The 16,169-nt window shown below is 42.0% G+C and overlaps 1 protein-coding gene across 2 annotated transcripts; it reads right to left on the bottom strand.

The window, feature by feature from the left end:
• Window positions 1-413: 413 nt before the first annotated feature.
• On the bottom strand, window positions 414-13,601 carry CYP2U1 (cytochrome P450 family 2 subfamily U member 1). Of its 2 annotated transcripts, XM_072334162.1 has the most exons (6): window positions 13,120-13,601; window positions 8,843-9,475; window positions 4,898-5,059; window positions 3,742-3,909; window positions 3,312-3,367; window positions 429-1,040 (listed from the first exon to the last, which is right to left on the bottom strand). In XM_072334162.1, exons 1-6 carry the CDS (start codon window positions 13,541-13,543, stop codon window positions 972-974), a joined length of 1,512 nt encoding a protein of 503 aa, XP_072190263.1. In that variant the 5' UTR covers window positions 13,544-13,601; the 3' UTR covers window positions 429-971. The 2 variants fall into 2 exon arrangements, with proteins under 2 accessions (XP_072190262.1, XP_072190263.1); XM_072334161.1 differs by having other exon boundaries at window positions 414-3,367.
• Window positions 13,602-16,169: the final 2,568 nt, after the last annotated feature.

Here is a 16,169-nt window from a genome sequence, read left to right as displayed (position 1 = left end):
ATAGCCCACACAGCTCTGCATGTGGTACCCCCTTGTCTCTGCCCTCCATCTGAAGCTCTCTGACCCCTCTACACAAAACAGCCCCTCAGCTCTGCCTGCTGCTCTGTTCCTTTTCCGCCTTGGTTTTCAGACTGTGTGTCTCCTCTCAGCAGCTTCTTCCCTTTACCTTCTTCATCTGCATTCTTCTCCTTTTATTCTTTCTGAGTAACAGGGCTGTTAAAACTGCAATGTGAGAATAAAGAAGCATACTCTATTACTTGCTCACAACACGCTTGGTATATTTTACCAGTTCTACTTTTCCCCTCCCCTGCCCCTTTGACTCTACATCTCACTCAAAGATGTACAACATGAAATATCACAAGCTTAGCCAACAAATAGAATTCATTAAAATGACTACACGAAGCTGTCAAACACTTAGTTAAGAATGATTTTATTAAACATAAAATTATACCGAAGCAAATTCTGAAGTCATTTTCAGAAATGAAGGCATTTTCTGCATTCAGAAATAGCTGTTTGCTTATACAAACATACATTTCTTTGTCAGTAAGGCATTTGAGATGCTTTGTCCTCCGGAAAAATAATAACAATGATAGAAGGGGATGGATGCATTTACAATATAAACCAAATATTGCCACCACTTTACTTACAGTTTACCACAGATAGCAACACAGGTTTGAACCGCTAATATGTCCTTGCTATTGTTTAGCTTTTATAGTGTTCTACATAAGTTCAGTGCGTCTGACAGCAACGAAAGGCAAGTCTTTGTTGTTATTTCCAACATCATCTTGCAATCTGGCAGATGTTGACGTGGTTGCAGCATCATATCAGGGTTTTCAGCTTGTTACACTGTGGGTGTTTGATTATAGGTATTGCCAAGGAACTGCGCTCCCAAAGTACTATTTGTAGGAGGACAACTTTTAAAGGCGACATTTCACACGCAGCTCAGCAGGCGAGATGAACACAAATCCATGTCATTCCACATAGTACGTGGCGATGTGAATTGTGTCTTCTTTGGAATCAGTAAAGAAAAAAAAACAATACTAAAGTGCTTTTCAAATATGTCCTCAAGATTAAAAGGACAGATATGTAAATCATCAGTTGCACACCAACATCATTATATTGCTTAAAGAGGCATTTTAACAGACAGATAAACATTATCAGCACTTAATTCAGCTCCGCAATTAAGCATAGGCCATTTTAAGGATTTCCAGACAAAAATCCCAACTGTATATTGTTCAGTGGAAAATATAAAGCTAAATAAATAAATGCTTATTAATCCGATGCAGTTGGCTTTGACTGCAAGTTCGTTAGCATTGGTACCAAACACAATTTCTTGTGCTATGGGGTTTTCAAAAATGTCATACAATATAATAACAATAATAGCACAGCATGGGCTAACCTATAAAGTCAAAAGCTAGCCTTAATAAAAACTGGAAGGTCTCATAAAAGTGGTGGGGTACACGAGCAACCAATGTAATTTAAAACAGCTAGCAAAAAACCTTAATTGAAATCCAAAGTATCCTGCAGTCTTTGCCAGGCACTATTTGGCTTTTAAAGATTTGATTTAGAAAGAGACGAGAATAGAGAGAATTTAGAGCTTAAGAACTATATTTTCCTTTACAATATAGGTTTAATTTCTGCTACAGAATTTCACCTTACCATCTATGTCACCTTCCAGTCCAGTGCACTTAGCATCTGGAAGATGACTAGTATTTTCTAGACCTCCAATAAGGGGGAAAAAATTCCTTAAAAGAGTACATGTGTATTTATTTAATCAAATATAAAACCCTGCTAGGTCAAAAAGTCTATAAAGAGACTGAAGGATGGCAAAGAACAGTTAACAGGTTAACAGTTACACATCCCTCAAACATCAGACATTTGAAATCCTTTTAAATAAAAGGCAGCAAGACTGAGCGCCCCATTCTGAAATACCTAAGAACAGGCTTCCTCGATGCTCAGTTTGATAGTGGTAAACAGCACTGAAATTATACTTGAGGAAAGAGTAAGGTCCTGATATACTAATGTTACGTGCACTACAGATCTTTTTACACCATTTGGAAGATAACAAAGAAGCAGCCTACAGCCAAACCTCAGGTATGTCAGATTCCTAATTTCCGTGCCTAAACTTTTAAGGCCTACATCTGCAGTACTATGTTGATGTGTGTTTGATGTAAGGTTCCAGTTTTCAAAGCCAAAGGGTTGTGGCAGTAGCATCCATACTGCCCGTAAGGAAGAACCTTAGTGCAAGCCCTAACTCCCAGATTATCCATGCAGACATCTTCCTGATGAACAGGCTGGTGGTCTCATCCAGGCCACAGCCAGAGGACAGACCATCACTTGTGATACAGGCAAAACAGGGAACTGTTATCATAGATGTATGATAGATTGGATACCCGCTTGGCACCAGAGTTCTGCTTTATGCTAGAGAAATTAGCTCTCTTTTATATTTGGAAATAAATTAACTGTATTCAGAGGCTGTGCATTCCTTTTGTATCCCCAGGTTAAGATACACTAGGCCTCCAAATGAGCCCGGCATGGTTTTTTTAGAGCTGGTACCTGCATGTTTACAGGAAGCTCTGATAGTCAAGGACATCCGGATCCAGGAATAGAGACTGATTTGATCCAGTCTCTACCTGTAAGTTACTCACCAGACAGAATGCTTCAAGGTTAAAAGACGTATCATTTAGTTCCTTCAATAAAGTACATTAATTAAACTCCATTATGTTTGTAATGTTTCTTTGCACAGAAAACTCTAGCAACGCTCTCCTATTCATTCATTCTTCTATAAGATGAAGTCCTTCAGTCATTTGATAAAAGTTCACATATTGCTTTCACCAAAATAGCAATTCAAATTCACTACAGTATTAACAGACATTTTTGGACCATTCTCCCGTAATTAACATTTGACAAGCAAGCAGCACTAGCTTAACAAACAGAGGAGTTAAGCCCAGCAAGTTTTAATACCAAATTACAAACTCTATTTTCAGTTCATTAGTGGAATGCAACAGCGGACAAAAAATAATAATAATAATAATTCTTTATCCAGAATTGCAAATGGGTCTTTCTCATTGGTATAAAAGCCTGTGCAGTTACTTTCTGGAAAGAAAGTAACAAAGTAAGCTGGAAAGAAAATAAAGCTGGGTTTTAAAAGTGCAGCATTTCTTTGTTTGGTAATTTGTGATGTTGTATCATCTCTTCAAAGCTATGATTTTGAATGGACAGGGAGCTAAAGTTAGACCAAACCTTCCCTCCATAGACGGCTTTGTAGCATTTTCAGGGTACAAAAAGGTAAAGCTCTGCATTAGACTTACAAAAATTAAGAACAGCTCCATTTTTGCCAACTGCTCTCCCATGCACACACGTTTACCTAAAGAATAGTTAGAAAGAGACTTATTAGTGTTATTTATGCTGTTGATTCATTTGTTAACACACATGCAATTCCTATGACAGTGCATTCTGAATGCAGAATTGCTCTAGCTATGGGTAAGTTATGGACTTCCAAAGCTTTGGTCTCTGGTATTTGAGTCTGAGTTTTGCTCAGCTTTACTGCTTGATATTAACAGTACTTACACCCATAAGAAAAGTATTATCAAAGTAGGATTCATCATTTCTGCTTGGCATTTGCAGCTTTTAAGAACCCATTTTGCAAGGCACCAAATGCGATGATAAGTCCTGTGAGTCCTTTTATATCTCATGTCTCTTAGGCCCTACACTTGATAAAACAATATGTGGGTATCTTACCCATTCCAAAAGGAATGAATGCCTCTTTCTTAATTATCTGGCCATTTTCATCCAGAAATCTTGTTGGTTGAAAGTCATCGGGGTTCTCCCATATATTAGGATCTCTGTGTACTGACCACAAGTTGGGCACTATCACGCTGCCCTTTGGAATAGTATATCCCTGCAGCACTTCAAAAAAAGAAAGCAGAAAGACAGAGGATCTGATGAGCTGCTAGAAGTAAAAACAGGAGACTTACTGAGAAAAAAAAAAGAAAACATCACAAAATACAATATGGATCTGTAGCTGTGGGTTACAAATGTAGCAGGCACTTGAAGCAAAGGTGACCTCTGCTAGCCTGGCTGGGTCAGACACAGGCCAGAGCTGCTGGAAAGAAACCAAGTTACGGCAATAGCTCCCTGCAGGGAAAAGACAGCTGAGAAGCCTCAGTCACGTTACTCTTCTCCAAAGCCTCCTTCAGCATGCCAATACCACAGCAGCAGTCATTAGAAATGAATGCACTCTGCTGAATGGAAATGCTGTGACCTTAGTTTCCTCCCAGTTCTCTGCTGTTACAGAACCTCTGTGCAGAGATGATGGAGGTAGGGAAGAGGCATGTGTTTTGATTTGTAATCACTAAAGGGTTTTCGAGCAACTAGTCTCATTTAAGATTGTTGCACCTTATTGTCCTGCAAGCCAAAACATCCAAAAATCAAATCAATTCAGAACTGGATTTGAAAGCCAAGTACTGCTACCTATCACTGACTTAAACCAGCTCTCAGCTATGTTTATGAAAACCTTCAGCCAACGCCTTTTAAGTTTTAGCAAATCAGTTACTTGTAAGTAAGTTTTTCAGACTCTGTGTCAGATGGCCAAAACCAGCTCCAAGTACAAAGGTAGACAAGGCTTCCAACTACCATGAATCACATCAGCCAACATAAAATGACACCCAGAACAGATATCTCTCTCAATTAGAGAGGCATTCGGGACATCAGGTCAGACATGCTGCTTACCTTAGTGAATATCTCAAGCTCAGTTGCTCTCTATGTAAATGGCATTTCACATACTTGAGCTACGAGTTTTAATAGGCAAATGAGGTCTCTATAAATTCTCACCAGATGTCCCATTAGATCTCCATCTACAAAAGAAACTCTGTATTAAGTCTCTAGGAATGCTTACCAGCAGTTTCTGAAGCCATTCGTGGGATAGAAAGGGGAACAACTGCAGTCATCCTCTGCACTTCCATAATGGTTGCCTCTGTGAAGGGCATTTGAGCCTTGTGGGTAAGAGAGGGAACTTTGTCACGTCCTAGAACTGCTTCAATTTCTGCATGAACTTTCTCTGTGTAAGAAGTACAATAAATGAATAAATGAATAAATGATTAAATAATTTCAATTTCACTTATCTGTGCTTCGGTGTTTACATAGATTTGTCAAAAATGATGACAATACGTGATCTTCTAGCCAAAATAACTGTGGCAGCATAAGCCTACAGAACGAAGAAACCAACCAAGGACAATCCTGACAATGTCTGGAGTAAAGCTACAGAAAGGACAGTCACTGACTGTGCTGCTATGGTGGCTAAGCACAGGAAAAGTTCTGTTTCAGTTCCAGATGTAGTTGTAACCTTAGTTAACAGTTCAACTATACAGTAGCTTGAGGCATTAAGAGCCTGGCCTGCCTTAAAAATAAAAAGAAAGAAAGAAAAAGGAAAGGAAGAAGACAACATAGACTGTATGACACAGCTGGTTGCTAAAAAGTCAGTTTTCAGAACTGGAAAAGGTGATGAAGAGAAGGGAAAGCTTTAAATGTGGTAGCACTGGGTACTTCATTCCAGAGCAGGAGTTCTGGTGCTGTTACTGCAGGCATTACAGCCACGCAGCTCTTGTTTTGCTGTATCCCACTTTCTACTCACAGAACCTAAACTCAGCTATTTACCCAGGAAGGCATCAGGTGTTCCTTCCCCGCAGGAAAAAAACAGAAGTAATTGAGCTCATCTCCACTCTCATGAAAAACAGAGAATTTCCAAATACTTGCTCCTCCTGTCATCTCACTAAAGGCTCAGCACACGAGGAAGCTGATTAAGAAAAGCTTCAAGGAGACAAGATTTGTTTTGCCCTTGGACTGAATGATGGTACTTTTATTCCAGGTAACTCAGAATCTGGCTAGAGAGCAGCAGAAAATCCTGAGAGAGGAAAATATATCAAAATCAACTTGTCATTACAAAATAAGCCCATTTTCATTTTTCACCCTTGACACCCTGAACATTTTGTGCTTGACCTGCTCGCCTTTGCCAGGATTCCCTGATTCTCACAGATTCTCTGTTTTCAGAGACAGAGGAGCATTCAGAAATATCATACGGGTAGTGATGAGTGAGCACTTGCTGCCACCTACTGGGTTTGCTGGGAAAACAAATTCTCATATAAAGAACGCCAACAAGAAATAGCTTAACAGTAATGAATCTGTTAATAGTGTGGCCCGTGGGTACTTGGTCTGTGGGTTTTGCTACTTGTTTCATTCTTATTTTTACTGGCACATCATAGCCTTTCATTCAGCTATCCATGGTCACAGTAATAGAAGGACATAAAGGAAGATTAAGGAGATTGACTGTTTCATGCCAAATGTCATACCACTGTTTTATCATGAACAACACTTCTTAGGAGTTTGTGAAGACGTGGAATTACGCAGAGAGCAGCCAAAATGCTTCTAGCCATTTATTTGCATTTCCAGGAAATATTTGCCTGCATTTACTACTGCTGCATTTTCTTGTATTCCCCTTAGGGGACAGGAGAAAATTTACTTGGGGGGGGAGGGAGGAGGAAGGGAAAGAGAGAGAAAAATAAGGTCCAGACATTAATTTCCAAGCAAACAGGACACAAAAGAAATGGGATATTAGAAGTAAGAGAATTATATTACATAGCTAAGTGACGTATCCACTCTAGAGTACTGAGCTTAATTAAACATATTGTTTAACAACAGCCACAGCATGAGGAGAAAGGCAATTGTAGGAAGGTAGTAGAAGTGGTAGAAAACTGAAGAAAAGAGAAGAATAATGATCACATTCATTAGCAGACAAGAGGGAAGGGGGATTCAAACACACAAACACACACAACGCACAAAACCGGTCCAGCTCTCACTTGTGTAATTTACAACATATCTAATTCTTGTAACTGCCCATCAAGTCAAGCAGTGATAACACACAACCATAAAAAACAGAAGAAGGAGCCCAGGCAATTCGTCCTCTGTGAACTCTATCTTGTATACACTGAACTGACACCCTATTTTGCAATCTTTGCCCAACAACCTGTGTTGACTTTGTACAATAAACTATGGTCTTGACCTATTTAAAGATTTTACTGCAGAGTTAGGTACTGTAAACAAGCATCCATTGGCTAATTTGTAAAGCAGCTGCACTACATGATAACTTCAAAATGTCAGGTACTTTATAAAAGTATTCCTGGTTGATACAGTTCTTCAATAACTTGAGTTTTACTCTTCATTCCAGGTTATCAAGAAGCCTGGGCAAAGGGGAAGTGGTTCACCATTAAGAACTGAAGCAGAATTACCCAAGTGGAATCCATCATCCTGATGAGGTTTCAGTCTGCATACATCTGGCAATTATTTTAGTGGAGAGCATTTGCTGTGCAGGACTTCATGAGACGCTGCTAATAAGTTAATAAATCAGTTGCCTTATTTTATCTAAGTTCAACAAATTACATTTGACAAATAGGTTAAAAGAAAAATGTTGCCTTTGCAATGACATGTACTGTAGCAAGACCAAGTATAAAAAAGTATTTAATCAAAATGAACTGTAATTCTTTGGCAATTAAAACTCACCTCAAGAAATCCTGAACAATAACTCTAGCAAGTATGATTTTAACAGCATAATGTCTCCAGTACCACCAGTATTTTTTGTATTTGCAACAAAAGACAAGGCGTTCTCTAGAATTCTGTCACAAATATGAACATGACTGCATCACTGTCAAAAAAGACTGGGGTTGCAAGGAACCTCTGGAGGCCATCTGATCTCAACCATCACCCATAGCCAAGTCACCTTTCTGGTCAGACATAACTTGGAAGGTAGATTGGACTATTCTGTCATAGTCCATCAAGTTTTAAATACTTCCAAAGTCACAATTTTTTTTAACTTTAGAGGTTATCAGTTGCAGTCCTTGCTGTCTTCATAGCAGACAGTAGAAACAGTATCTAATCAGATTTTTTTTGTTGTAGATTCTCCCTGCTCCCTCCCTTCCATTCACTGCTCATCTCCAAAAAGACCAGTTGTTAGCAGCAGGTCTCCCCTCCTTTCCCTATTATCCCAGTTCCTTTTGTGTCACCATCTGGGCCATGTACTCCATGCCCTATCCACCTTGCTGGCCCTTTGATGGGCTTGCTCCAGCATTTCAGTGCTTCAGCATCCCAAAACTTGACAGAGAATTCCGAACACATTTTCCAGCGCCACACAAAAGGAAACAGTAAATTCCCCTTCTCAAATACAGGTATGACATTTCTTGTCCTCTTCCTCCCTGTCATCTGCAACCTACCCAGCAGCCATAACCATCTAGAAAGAAGTCTTGCAGAAACACCAACTACCACCCTCCGATGCATCCCAGCTGGCCCCAAGGACTTGTGAAAGCCCAGTTTGCCTAAGTGACCTCTAATATGATCTCTCTTTACAGTGGATAGTGCTTCACATCTCCAGATTCCCCTAATAGATTCAGAAGCCTCCTTACCACTGCACACCACTACATTGTTGCTGTAAGCCTGGAACAAAACAATTGTCAAAAAGAAAGAAAGAAATTAAGAAAGTAAACAAAAAAACAACCACCAAACCACTGTGCCAAGGTTCCCTTGAGTTACTTGCAAAAAATACAGTCCCAAAACAGAAGAAATGCACAGACACAGCATAAAGGACAGCTGAGATAGTTAATATACAGAACCAACATAAAAGATCATCATAGTAGGGTAGGATAGAAAAAGATGTTTCATTACATACCAGCTTTTCAAATGGCACATAGATATCACAGATACGCAGCAGCACTCCTAATGACTTCAGGAGCGTTTCTGTTTGCTTTCAGTTCTGAAAATCCAAGCGGAGTTTACAAAACATTAAGAATAGTCTTACCTTGTACTTCTGGGTAGAGGGACATGTAGAGCAGGCACCACAATATCGTGTTGGAAGTAGTGTCTGTGCCTGCAATGAACAGGTCTCCAATGATAAAAAATAGGTAGTCTTCATTAAAACTGCTCTCCTTGTTGTTCTTCTCTTCTTCTGCGTGGAGGAAGTACATATCAATGAAGTCCCTGGGATTTGCTGCATCCAGTGTATCCCTGTGCTGTGCAATTATTTTCTTTAGAAAAGCAGTAATATCTAACTCTGTTTTTCTAAGCTCCCTGAAAGGCCCAAAGGGAAGGTAGTACAGCCAAGGGCAGATGTTGACCAGGATCATAGAGCTGTTCACACTTAGCTCCAGTGCACGGGCCATGTTCTTCAGCATCGTCTTGAACTCAACGTCTTCATAATTGAAACGCTTGCCAAAGGCCATGGAGCAGATAACATTAGACACTGCATTGCGAATAATCGGAAAGGGATTAAATGAATCCTTCCCATGCTTCAGCATTTCTTCCTTTATGAACTTCAACTCCTCAATGATCTTAGGCTCCAAGCTATGTCTTCCTACTCCAAAATGCCGCAGTGTTGCAAGAGAGAATTTCCTCTGCTGCTTCCACACAGGGCCATAAGGTGCAAAAATAACACCTGGAAGGGAAAAGAACAGTCTGAAACAAAGCTGTTCTGTTTTCAGGTGGAAAGAGGGGAAGCGGTTAGGCAGGCCTGCAAGCCATAAGTCAAAAGAGAAGGAAAAGATACACAGCAACTGTTCCAAGCATTGGGTTTGGAGCTAGAGGAGGAAGAATTTCAGCATCCTGAGATACAAAGATGCAAATTCTTTGAGCATGATGGAATATGTGATATTAAAATACCAATTCTTTCCTTTTCTGTCCTACTGTTTCCTCACCATTTGTGTGTGTACATAGTTCTACTACAAGTTTTGTTTTTAACTACAAAGGACACACGTGCTGCAAACACAGAAACTGAAGACAGATTCAGAGCCATGTGGCAACAACCTGACTTGCATTTCTACATTTCGGTGCCTCTAGGCACATGCTCTGCAAGATGACATCACTATGAATACAGTTCTGTTCCTCAGCTTCATATAAATATTGCTCACTTGCAAACAGAAACATCTCTGCTGCACAACCTAAATGAACTCTTTCTAATACTCCACGGTTAATCCGAGAATGTTTAAAGTCATTAAAACAAGGGCCAGTGCTGCTTTCCTTCTCCTAAATATAGTGACATCAGCAATTCTGCCTGGAAATAAGAAGTTACTTTATAACAGCAGCATCTATTCTACCAAATGCAAATCCCAATGCTAACTTTAAATGGAAGAGGTCACAAAAAATTGACAGTAGAAAGACGCACCATTTTTCTATATTCAATGTACCTACATTTCTCTTAAGACTTTGTGTACATAGTCCCAATAAACAAGTGAGAAATCTATGGACAGAAATCTGCAGATACAGGAGATGGATGTTCTCTGAAGTGTCTGCAGTCCCAGAGGAACAAACAGTTCAATGTAACATAAAGCTGGTAATCCCTACAGCCAGATTTTCTGATTACATAGAATCACAGAATCATAGAATTACTCAGGTTGGAAAAGACCTTAAAGATCATCAAGTCCAACTGCAGCCTAACCCATATTATTAGTCTGAAAAATAATGAAAATTCAAACACATGACCTGGCTTTGAAAGTCCAAAACGAAATAAGCAGAGGATTATGATGAGTCAGTACAAGCCAGTCATCAGCTGAGCTTCACCTTCGCTGTACAAAACCATTATCTACTCTCTTGCACTTTTAAAACAGAACCAAAACTTTTCAGATCCTCTTTTGTTTTTAAAGCTACATTTCCTATTAGTGCTGCTGCCATCAAGGAGACACAAGGGTGGATGAAATAAGAGGCTTATTGAGGGGCTGCATTCAGCCAGTAACCAATAAACTGAGTTGTCAGGACTAGGGGCTGCTGTGGGCAGACCTGTGGATATCTTGTAACAAAGCAACACTTTATCACTATTTCTATCCCACAGGAAGTGTCCTCAAAATGGACAGTACATACACAACCTCCTCTTTCTGACACTGGGAAAATTAGTTTCAGGATCCAGATAACCTCACAGAAGAAAATTGACTGATTATCTCGGATGTAACAAAGTCTCTCCTAATCAAGGCAACAAACCTTTCCAGCAGTCATGCACAGAGGCTGCACAGCACTTCTGACGCCCTGAAACCTCTCACTATTGCAGAAGAGCAAGAACTGATTTGCAAATTGGAAAAGTGTAACATAGCAGTAAAACAGATTACAGAGAAAGGGTAAGAGTAACAGTGATAACTAAAATGCCAACAGTGGAAGAGCAGCCAACTGCTTTTGCAGATAATCTCTGCACAAACTGAAAATTCAAGGTACTCAGCACAGGTGAACATAGGATAGGAATGAATTTGGAGAAAATAAAAATAGCAAATTGTGAAGCAACAAGAAGCCAGAACTATCAGGACCTCCTGCTCATTAAAGAGAGCAAATTTCTATTAGCTGAGAATTAAAACCCCTTCCAATACAATAAATGAAGCAACAAACACAAAGACAAGCAAACAAAAACTCCCTTTTTACACAAAAAGTTCAAATACAGCAAGTTCTGCCCAAGGTTATTTCTCCACCCCCTTAATTTCTCACTGTTTGGTTTAGTGTTGCTGTAATACTGGCAGCACTGACAAACAAGATTCATGACAGAGAACATTCAGCTTCTGCCTTCCCACATGTCCATGTCTAGAAGCAGCCGAGGCAGGACTACAAGGGCTGACAGTCTCTATACACTCTCCCTGTTTTGCTACACAGCTGCTGAAATGCAATTATTTGCCATTTGGGATGCTTCTGCTTGCTCTCCTCCACACACAATAATTTATTTGCATCTTACATAACGCAGCTGAGATAAGCACTTCTCTCTTTCACATGATACTCATACAGAGTAACAGTAAAGTTTAAAATCATAGAATCATAGAATTACTCAGGTTGGAAAAGACCTTGAAGATCATCAAGTCCAACCGCAGCCTAACCAGTAGCCTATCTCTTAAAAAAAAAAACAAACAAAAAAACCACACAACACCACCACAACAAACCTCTGCTAAATCATATCCCTGAGTACCACATCCAAACGGCTCTTAAACACATCCAGGGATGGCGATTCAACCACCTCCCTGGGGAGCCCATTCCAGTACCTAACCACCCTTTCTGTAAAGAAGTTCTTCCTAATATCCAACCTAAACTTGCCCTGGTGCAACTTGAGGCCATTTCCCCTCGTCCTGTCACTTGTCACTAGTGAGAAGAGACCTGCCCCACTCTTGCTGTAAGAACCTTTCAGGTACTGGAAGATGGCAACAAGGTCTCCTCTCAGCCTCCTCTTCCTCAGGCTAAACAGCCCCAGCTTCCTTAGCCTCAGATGGGAAGGAGGAACTAAAGCACTTCTCAGAATAGAAACTGATAAAACCTGGAAATAAAACTATTTTGTTTACACAGTGAAGAGCTAGGAATCCGAAATGGACACCTGCTGATTCCTAAGCACAAATACAGGCTGGGCAGGAAATGGACTGAAAGAAAGGCTGAAGGAGTTGGGCTTGTTCAGTCTGGAGGAGGCCCAAAGAAGCTGAAGCTGCCCCATCCCTAGAGGTGTTCAAGGCCAGGTTGGATGGGGGCTATGGGCAGCTTGATCTGGTGACGGGCAACCCTGATGGCAGCAGTGGGTTGGAACTTGATGATCCTAAATATCCATTGATGCTCACTGTACCTGCAGCTGTTGCCTTGCCAGTAATGTAATCGCAGTATAGTGCAGGTCAAGTACTCCGTTATGTGTCAATACTCAGTCCCGCGAAGGCACCTGCAACTTCCAGCAGCCTGTAAAGAAGCTCCCCGTGCTGGGCTGGGCAGTCCCTGCAGTCCGCAACACATTCCCATACTCCTTTCTGAGCATGCTACACCTGTAGTTCACTTTACAACACCTCACGCACCTCCCTATTCCCAAGCACAGCTGCAACGACCTTCCAGATGGAACTAATAGCCAAGCGGCACGACCCTACCGCAGCGCTGTACGAGGAGAGCTGCATCCCTCCCATCGCCGCAGCGTGTTTGCGTTTGTTTACAGCACAGCGAACGCTGCTCCTGCGCTTTCCTCTCTCAGGCCGCGCTTAGCGGGGCTGCTAGCGGACCTCGGGAGGAGCCGTGAGGAAGAGCTCTCCCCGCTCTGCCTCGGCTTGTTCCGCCCGCAGCCGTTATGCTCGGAGCCCCCCAGCCCCTTACCCTTCTTGTGGGTGATCATGAGGACGATGGGGACGGAGGGGCGGTCGCTGAACACCTCCGCCTTCTGCACCAGCGCCTCCCGCACCGCCCCGAAGGTGTTGAGAACGATGAAGGGCCGGCTGCCCACGAAGAGCCGGAAGATGCTGCCGTACATCTTGGTGAGGCCGGTGAGGAAGACGTGGGGGGAGAAGACGGGGGAGCCTCGACTGCTGCCCCACACCTCCAGCACCCACCTCCGAAGCAGCGGCGGCGGCAGCAGGGCGAAGGCGAAGTTGCCCACCAGCGGCCAGGGAGCGGGGCCCGGCGGCAGCCCCGGCGGCGCCCGCGGCCGCAGCAGCCAGTAGCAGCCCAGCCAGCACACGGCCGCCAGCAGCAGCTCGGTGGCGGTGGGGGCCCGCAGAAACCACTCGCCGTCCGCCGCCATCCTCTCAGGTGGCTGCGCTCGCCCCTACCCGCCCCCTCTCGGCGCGTAGCGGATTAAGATGGCGGGGGCGGGCGGGCCGCGGGAGGCGGGCGGGAGGCGAGGCCTGAGGCGGGCTGACCCCCCCCGCCCCCTACACGGACGCCGCCGGGCGTGGGCAGCGACAGCCGCGATCGCGGAGAAGGCGCCGGTGGCAGCTTTGAGCTGTTCTTGGTGAATGCCTACATCCCTTTGGAATGAACCTGACTTCAGTTTTCCGCTTAGGGGAACTCCCCTCCGGAACACAGCTCGGCACCGGCAGCCTCAAACGTAACCCTTAGGTGCGACACGAGGCTACTGCCTGCTCCTTAAAGCAGGTGCTGCAGCACTGGGCCGCTGACAGGCCCTCGTTTAAAGGCTCTCCTTTCAAGGTTTTCAAGTGAGTCTCACCAACAACACACACACAATTAAAGGAATAGGTGCTTACCATCAGATTGTCGTTTTTAAGCAGTCAAATGGTTAAGGAAAGAGCAGGACAAGCAGCTCATAGAACAACGGCTGGGCTGCAGTGAAAGGGTTTTATTGCAAGTAAGTGCACAGAAGTTACAGGAATTTTAGACACATGTAAAGCTTCCACTGGTCAAGGTCTGTTTTTCTCCAAGCAATTAAGGCAACAGTATGCAATCTCTTTCATCTAATATAAACAGAAAGTGGATCTCTTACTACTGCTGAAACAAAGCAGAAACTAAGATCCCATTTAAATCACCTTAAAGCAGAACAGAATGCAGATCGACTTTGTCCATATTTGGCAGAAATTCAGTGGTTCAATTACAGTGTTCACAAAAGAGGCACCTATTAGGAAAAAAATGGCACGAGAATATGAAAATTAATCTGAACAAAAGAGAATCCGAGTCTCAAGGGAAGTTTTATGTTCTGCAGTCTGTCAATATATAGTTAAGCTATTTAGCACATCTTAAAAATCATTAGTTTTCCCCCCACATAGAAGTAATCTAGCCTCACTTCTTTCTAAGCCTGTTTGACAAGTGACTGGAGAAAGTAATTCTGCTTTCCTTGGAAACTATGCCTCCCCAGTCCAACTACAAGGTAATAAAAGCCACCTTCCATTTACTTCAGCTCTTTTGGAAAGTCCATTCCCCAATCCGCTTCACCCTAGACTGAATAATCAAACTTCTTGCTTTGATCAGGCAAAAAAAAAACAACCTCCACAAAACAAGCAAATAACCCTCTTCCCTCCTTCCCAGCCCTCCTCCCCTACAAGAGAAAAACCTCCATTAAAGAAACTTAACAAACAAGGTTAGTTCAAATTAATTCACGTTTCTTTAAAGATAACCAAATTACAGTATTAATGACCAAGCAAAATAACTGGAAACTTAAAGAGAATAAGCTCTTCAAAGCAATATAATATTTCTCTCAAAATTTGCCAGCCTGTGAATCCTATCACAACACTTAGACTGTTGACTGGTCATTCTGTGTAGCTGTTAGCAATCGTTTTCCTCAGCAACAGGCCGCGTTTCTGTGTGTTTCAGTTTGTAGGCAACTTTTAAGCTATTTCCACAGGCACTTAGTTTGCAAAAGAAAAAAACCCTATCCAAACAAAAGACAACCAACCAACCAAAACCAACCCACTTTGTTAAAAGCATATGAAAAATGCTTAGAGGTTCTCCGAGTAGCATTTAGCACACTGACAATCATAGTTCCATCGCTCACAGCAGATGCTAACACAGAACATCCACACTCAGTCACCCACTAGCCAGTACCTGCCACATGCTCATAAAAACCTTCATTTTTGCAGGGCATTTATACATGCAGTCGTTTATTTCTGCTAGTATTTCTACTTATATTGCACTTTTTAAATAATCCAAAAAGATAGTTTTGTCTGAGGCAACTAGTTATTACAAGAAAGCTATATTGCACCACGGATTAGAGCTGTTACAGGTGACTTAATTCTCTCCCTTTGGCTCTTCCAAATTTCTTGCTATTAAAGCAAGCTCTGAGAGCAGTGAGACACAATACAGACTACTGCCACTAGATTGTCCATCTCTAACTGGATGGTTAGAGTAGTTTAATTGAAAGCAGAAACAAACTAGTCCTGAATAGTCTTTGCATAGACAAGAGAAGTTCTGTAAAACAAGTCTTTGAGAAGCTTGTTCATTTACTGAAGTAACAAAAGTAAATGGTTTGGAAGAACTCTTTCAGTATACAAAAGGTGCAACCTTAGAACAGAAGAGTGTCTCAGGTGGCACATTTGTCCATACAGACTGCTCACTCACACCTATACATGACACCCCATCTGCACTTTCAAGCATGCAGAGGTAGAAGACTTCATACTTTCTCACTATTGGATCATACTTATTTCAAAGCTGGGAACTATACTATAGCCTAATCTTAAAGGCATCAGCACTTTCACAACTGTCAATCAAAAGGGAGCCTTTAACAAGAGCTATATGTTTTCATCTCTCTTGGAGAGAAAATGTAGATAATGCTGCCTGAAGACTCAATTTAGAATGATTAGGAAGTGCATTACCCACTATTATATGCAACATAAAACCATAAGAGGGGAAAAAAAACTGCTACGGAAGGCACAAGGAATTTCTCATCTTAAGTTTGCTTATGAAGCTGTAAACCAATA

The sequence above is a fragment of the Excalfactoria chinensis genome, chromosome 4, assembly GCF_039878825.1.
Source record: "Excalfactoria chinensis isolate bCotChi1 chromosome 4, bCotChi1.hap2, whole genome shotgun sequence".
Lineage (NCBI taxonomy): Eukaryota > Metazoa > Chordata > Aves > Galliformes > Phasianidae > Excalfactoria > Excalfactoria chinensis.
Note: the sequence above shows the minus strand (reverse complement) of the source record. Positions and strands in the feature narration are given on the sequence as shown.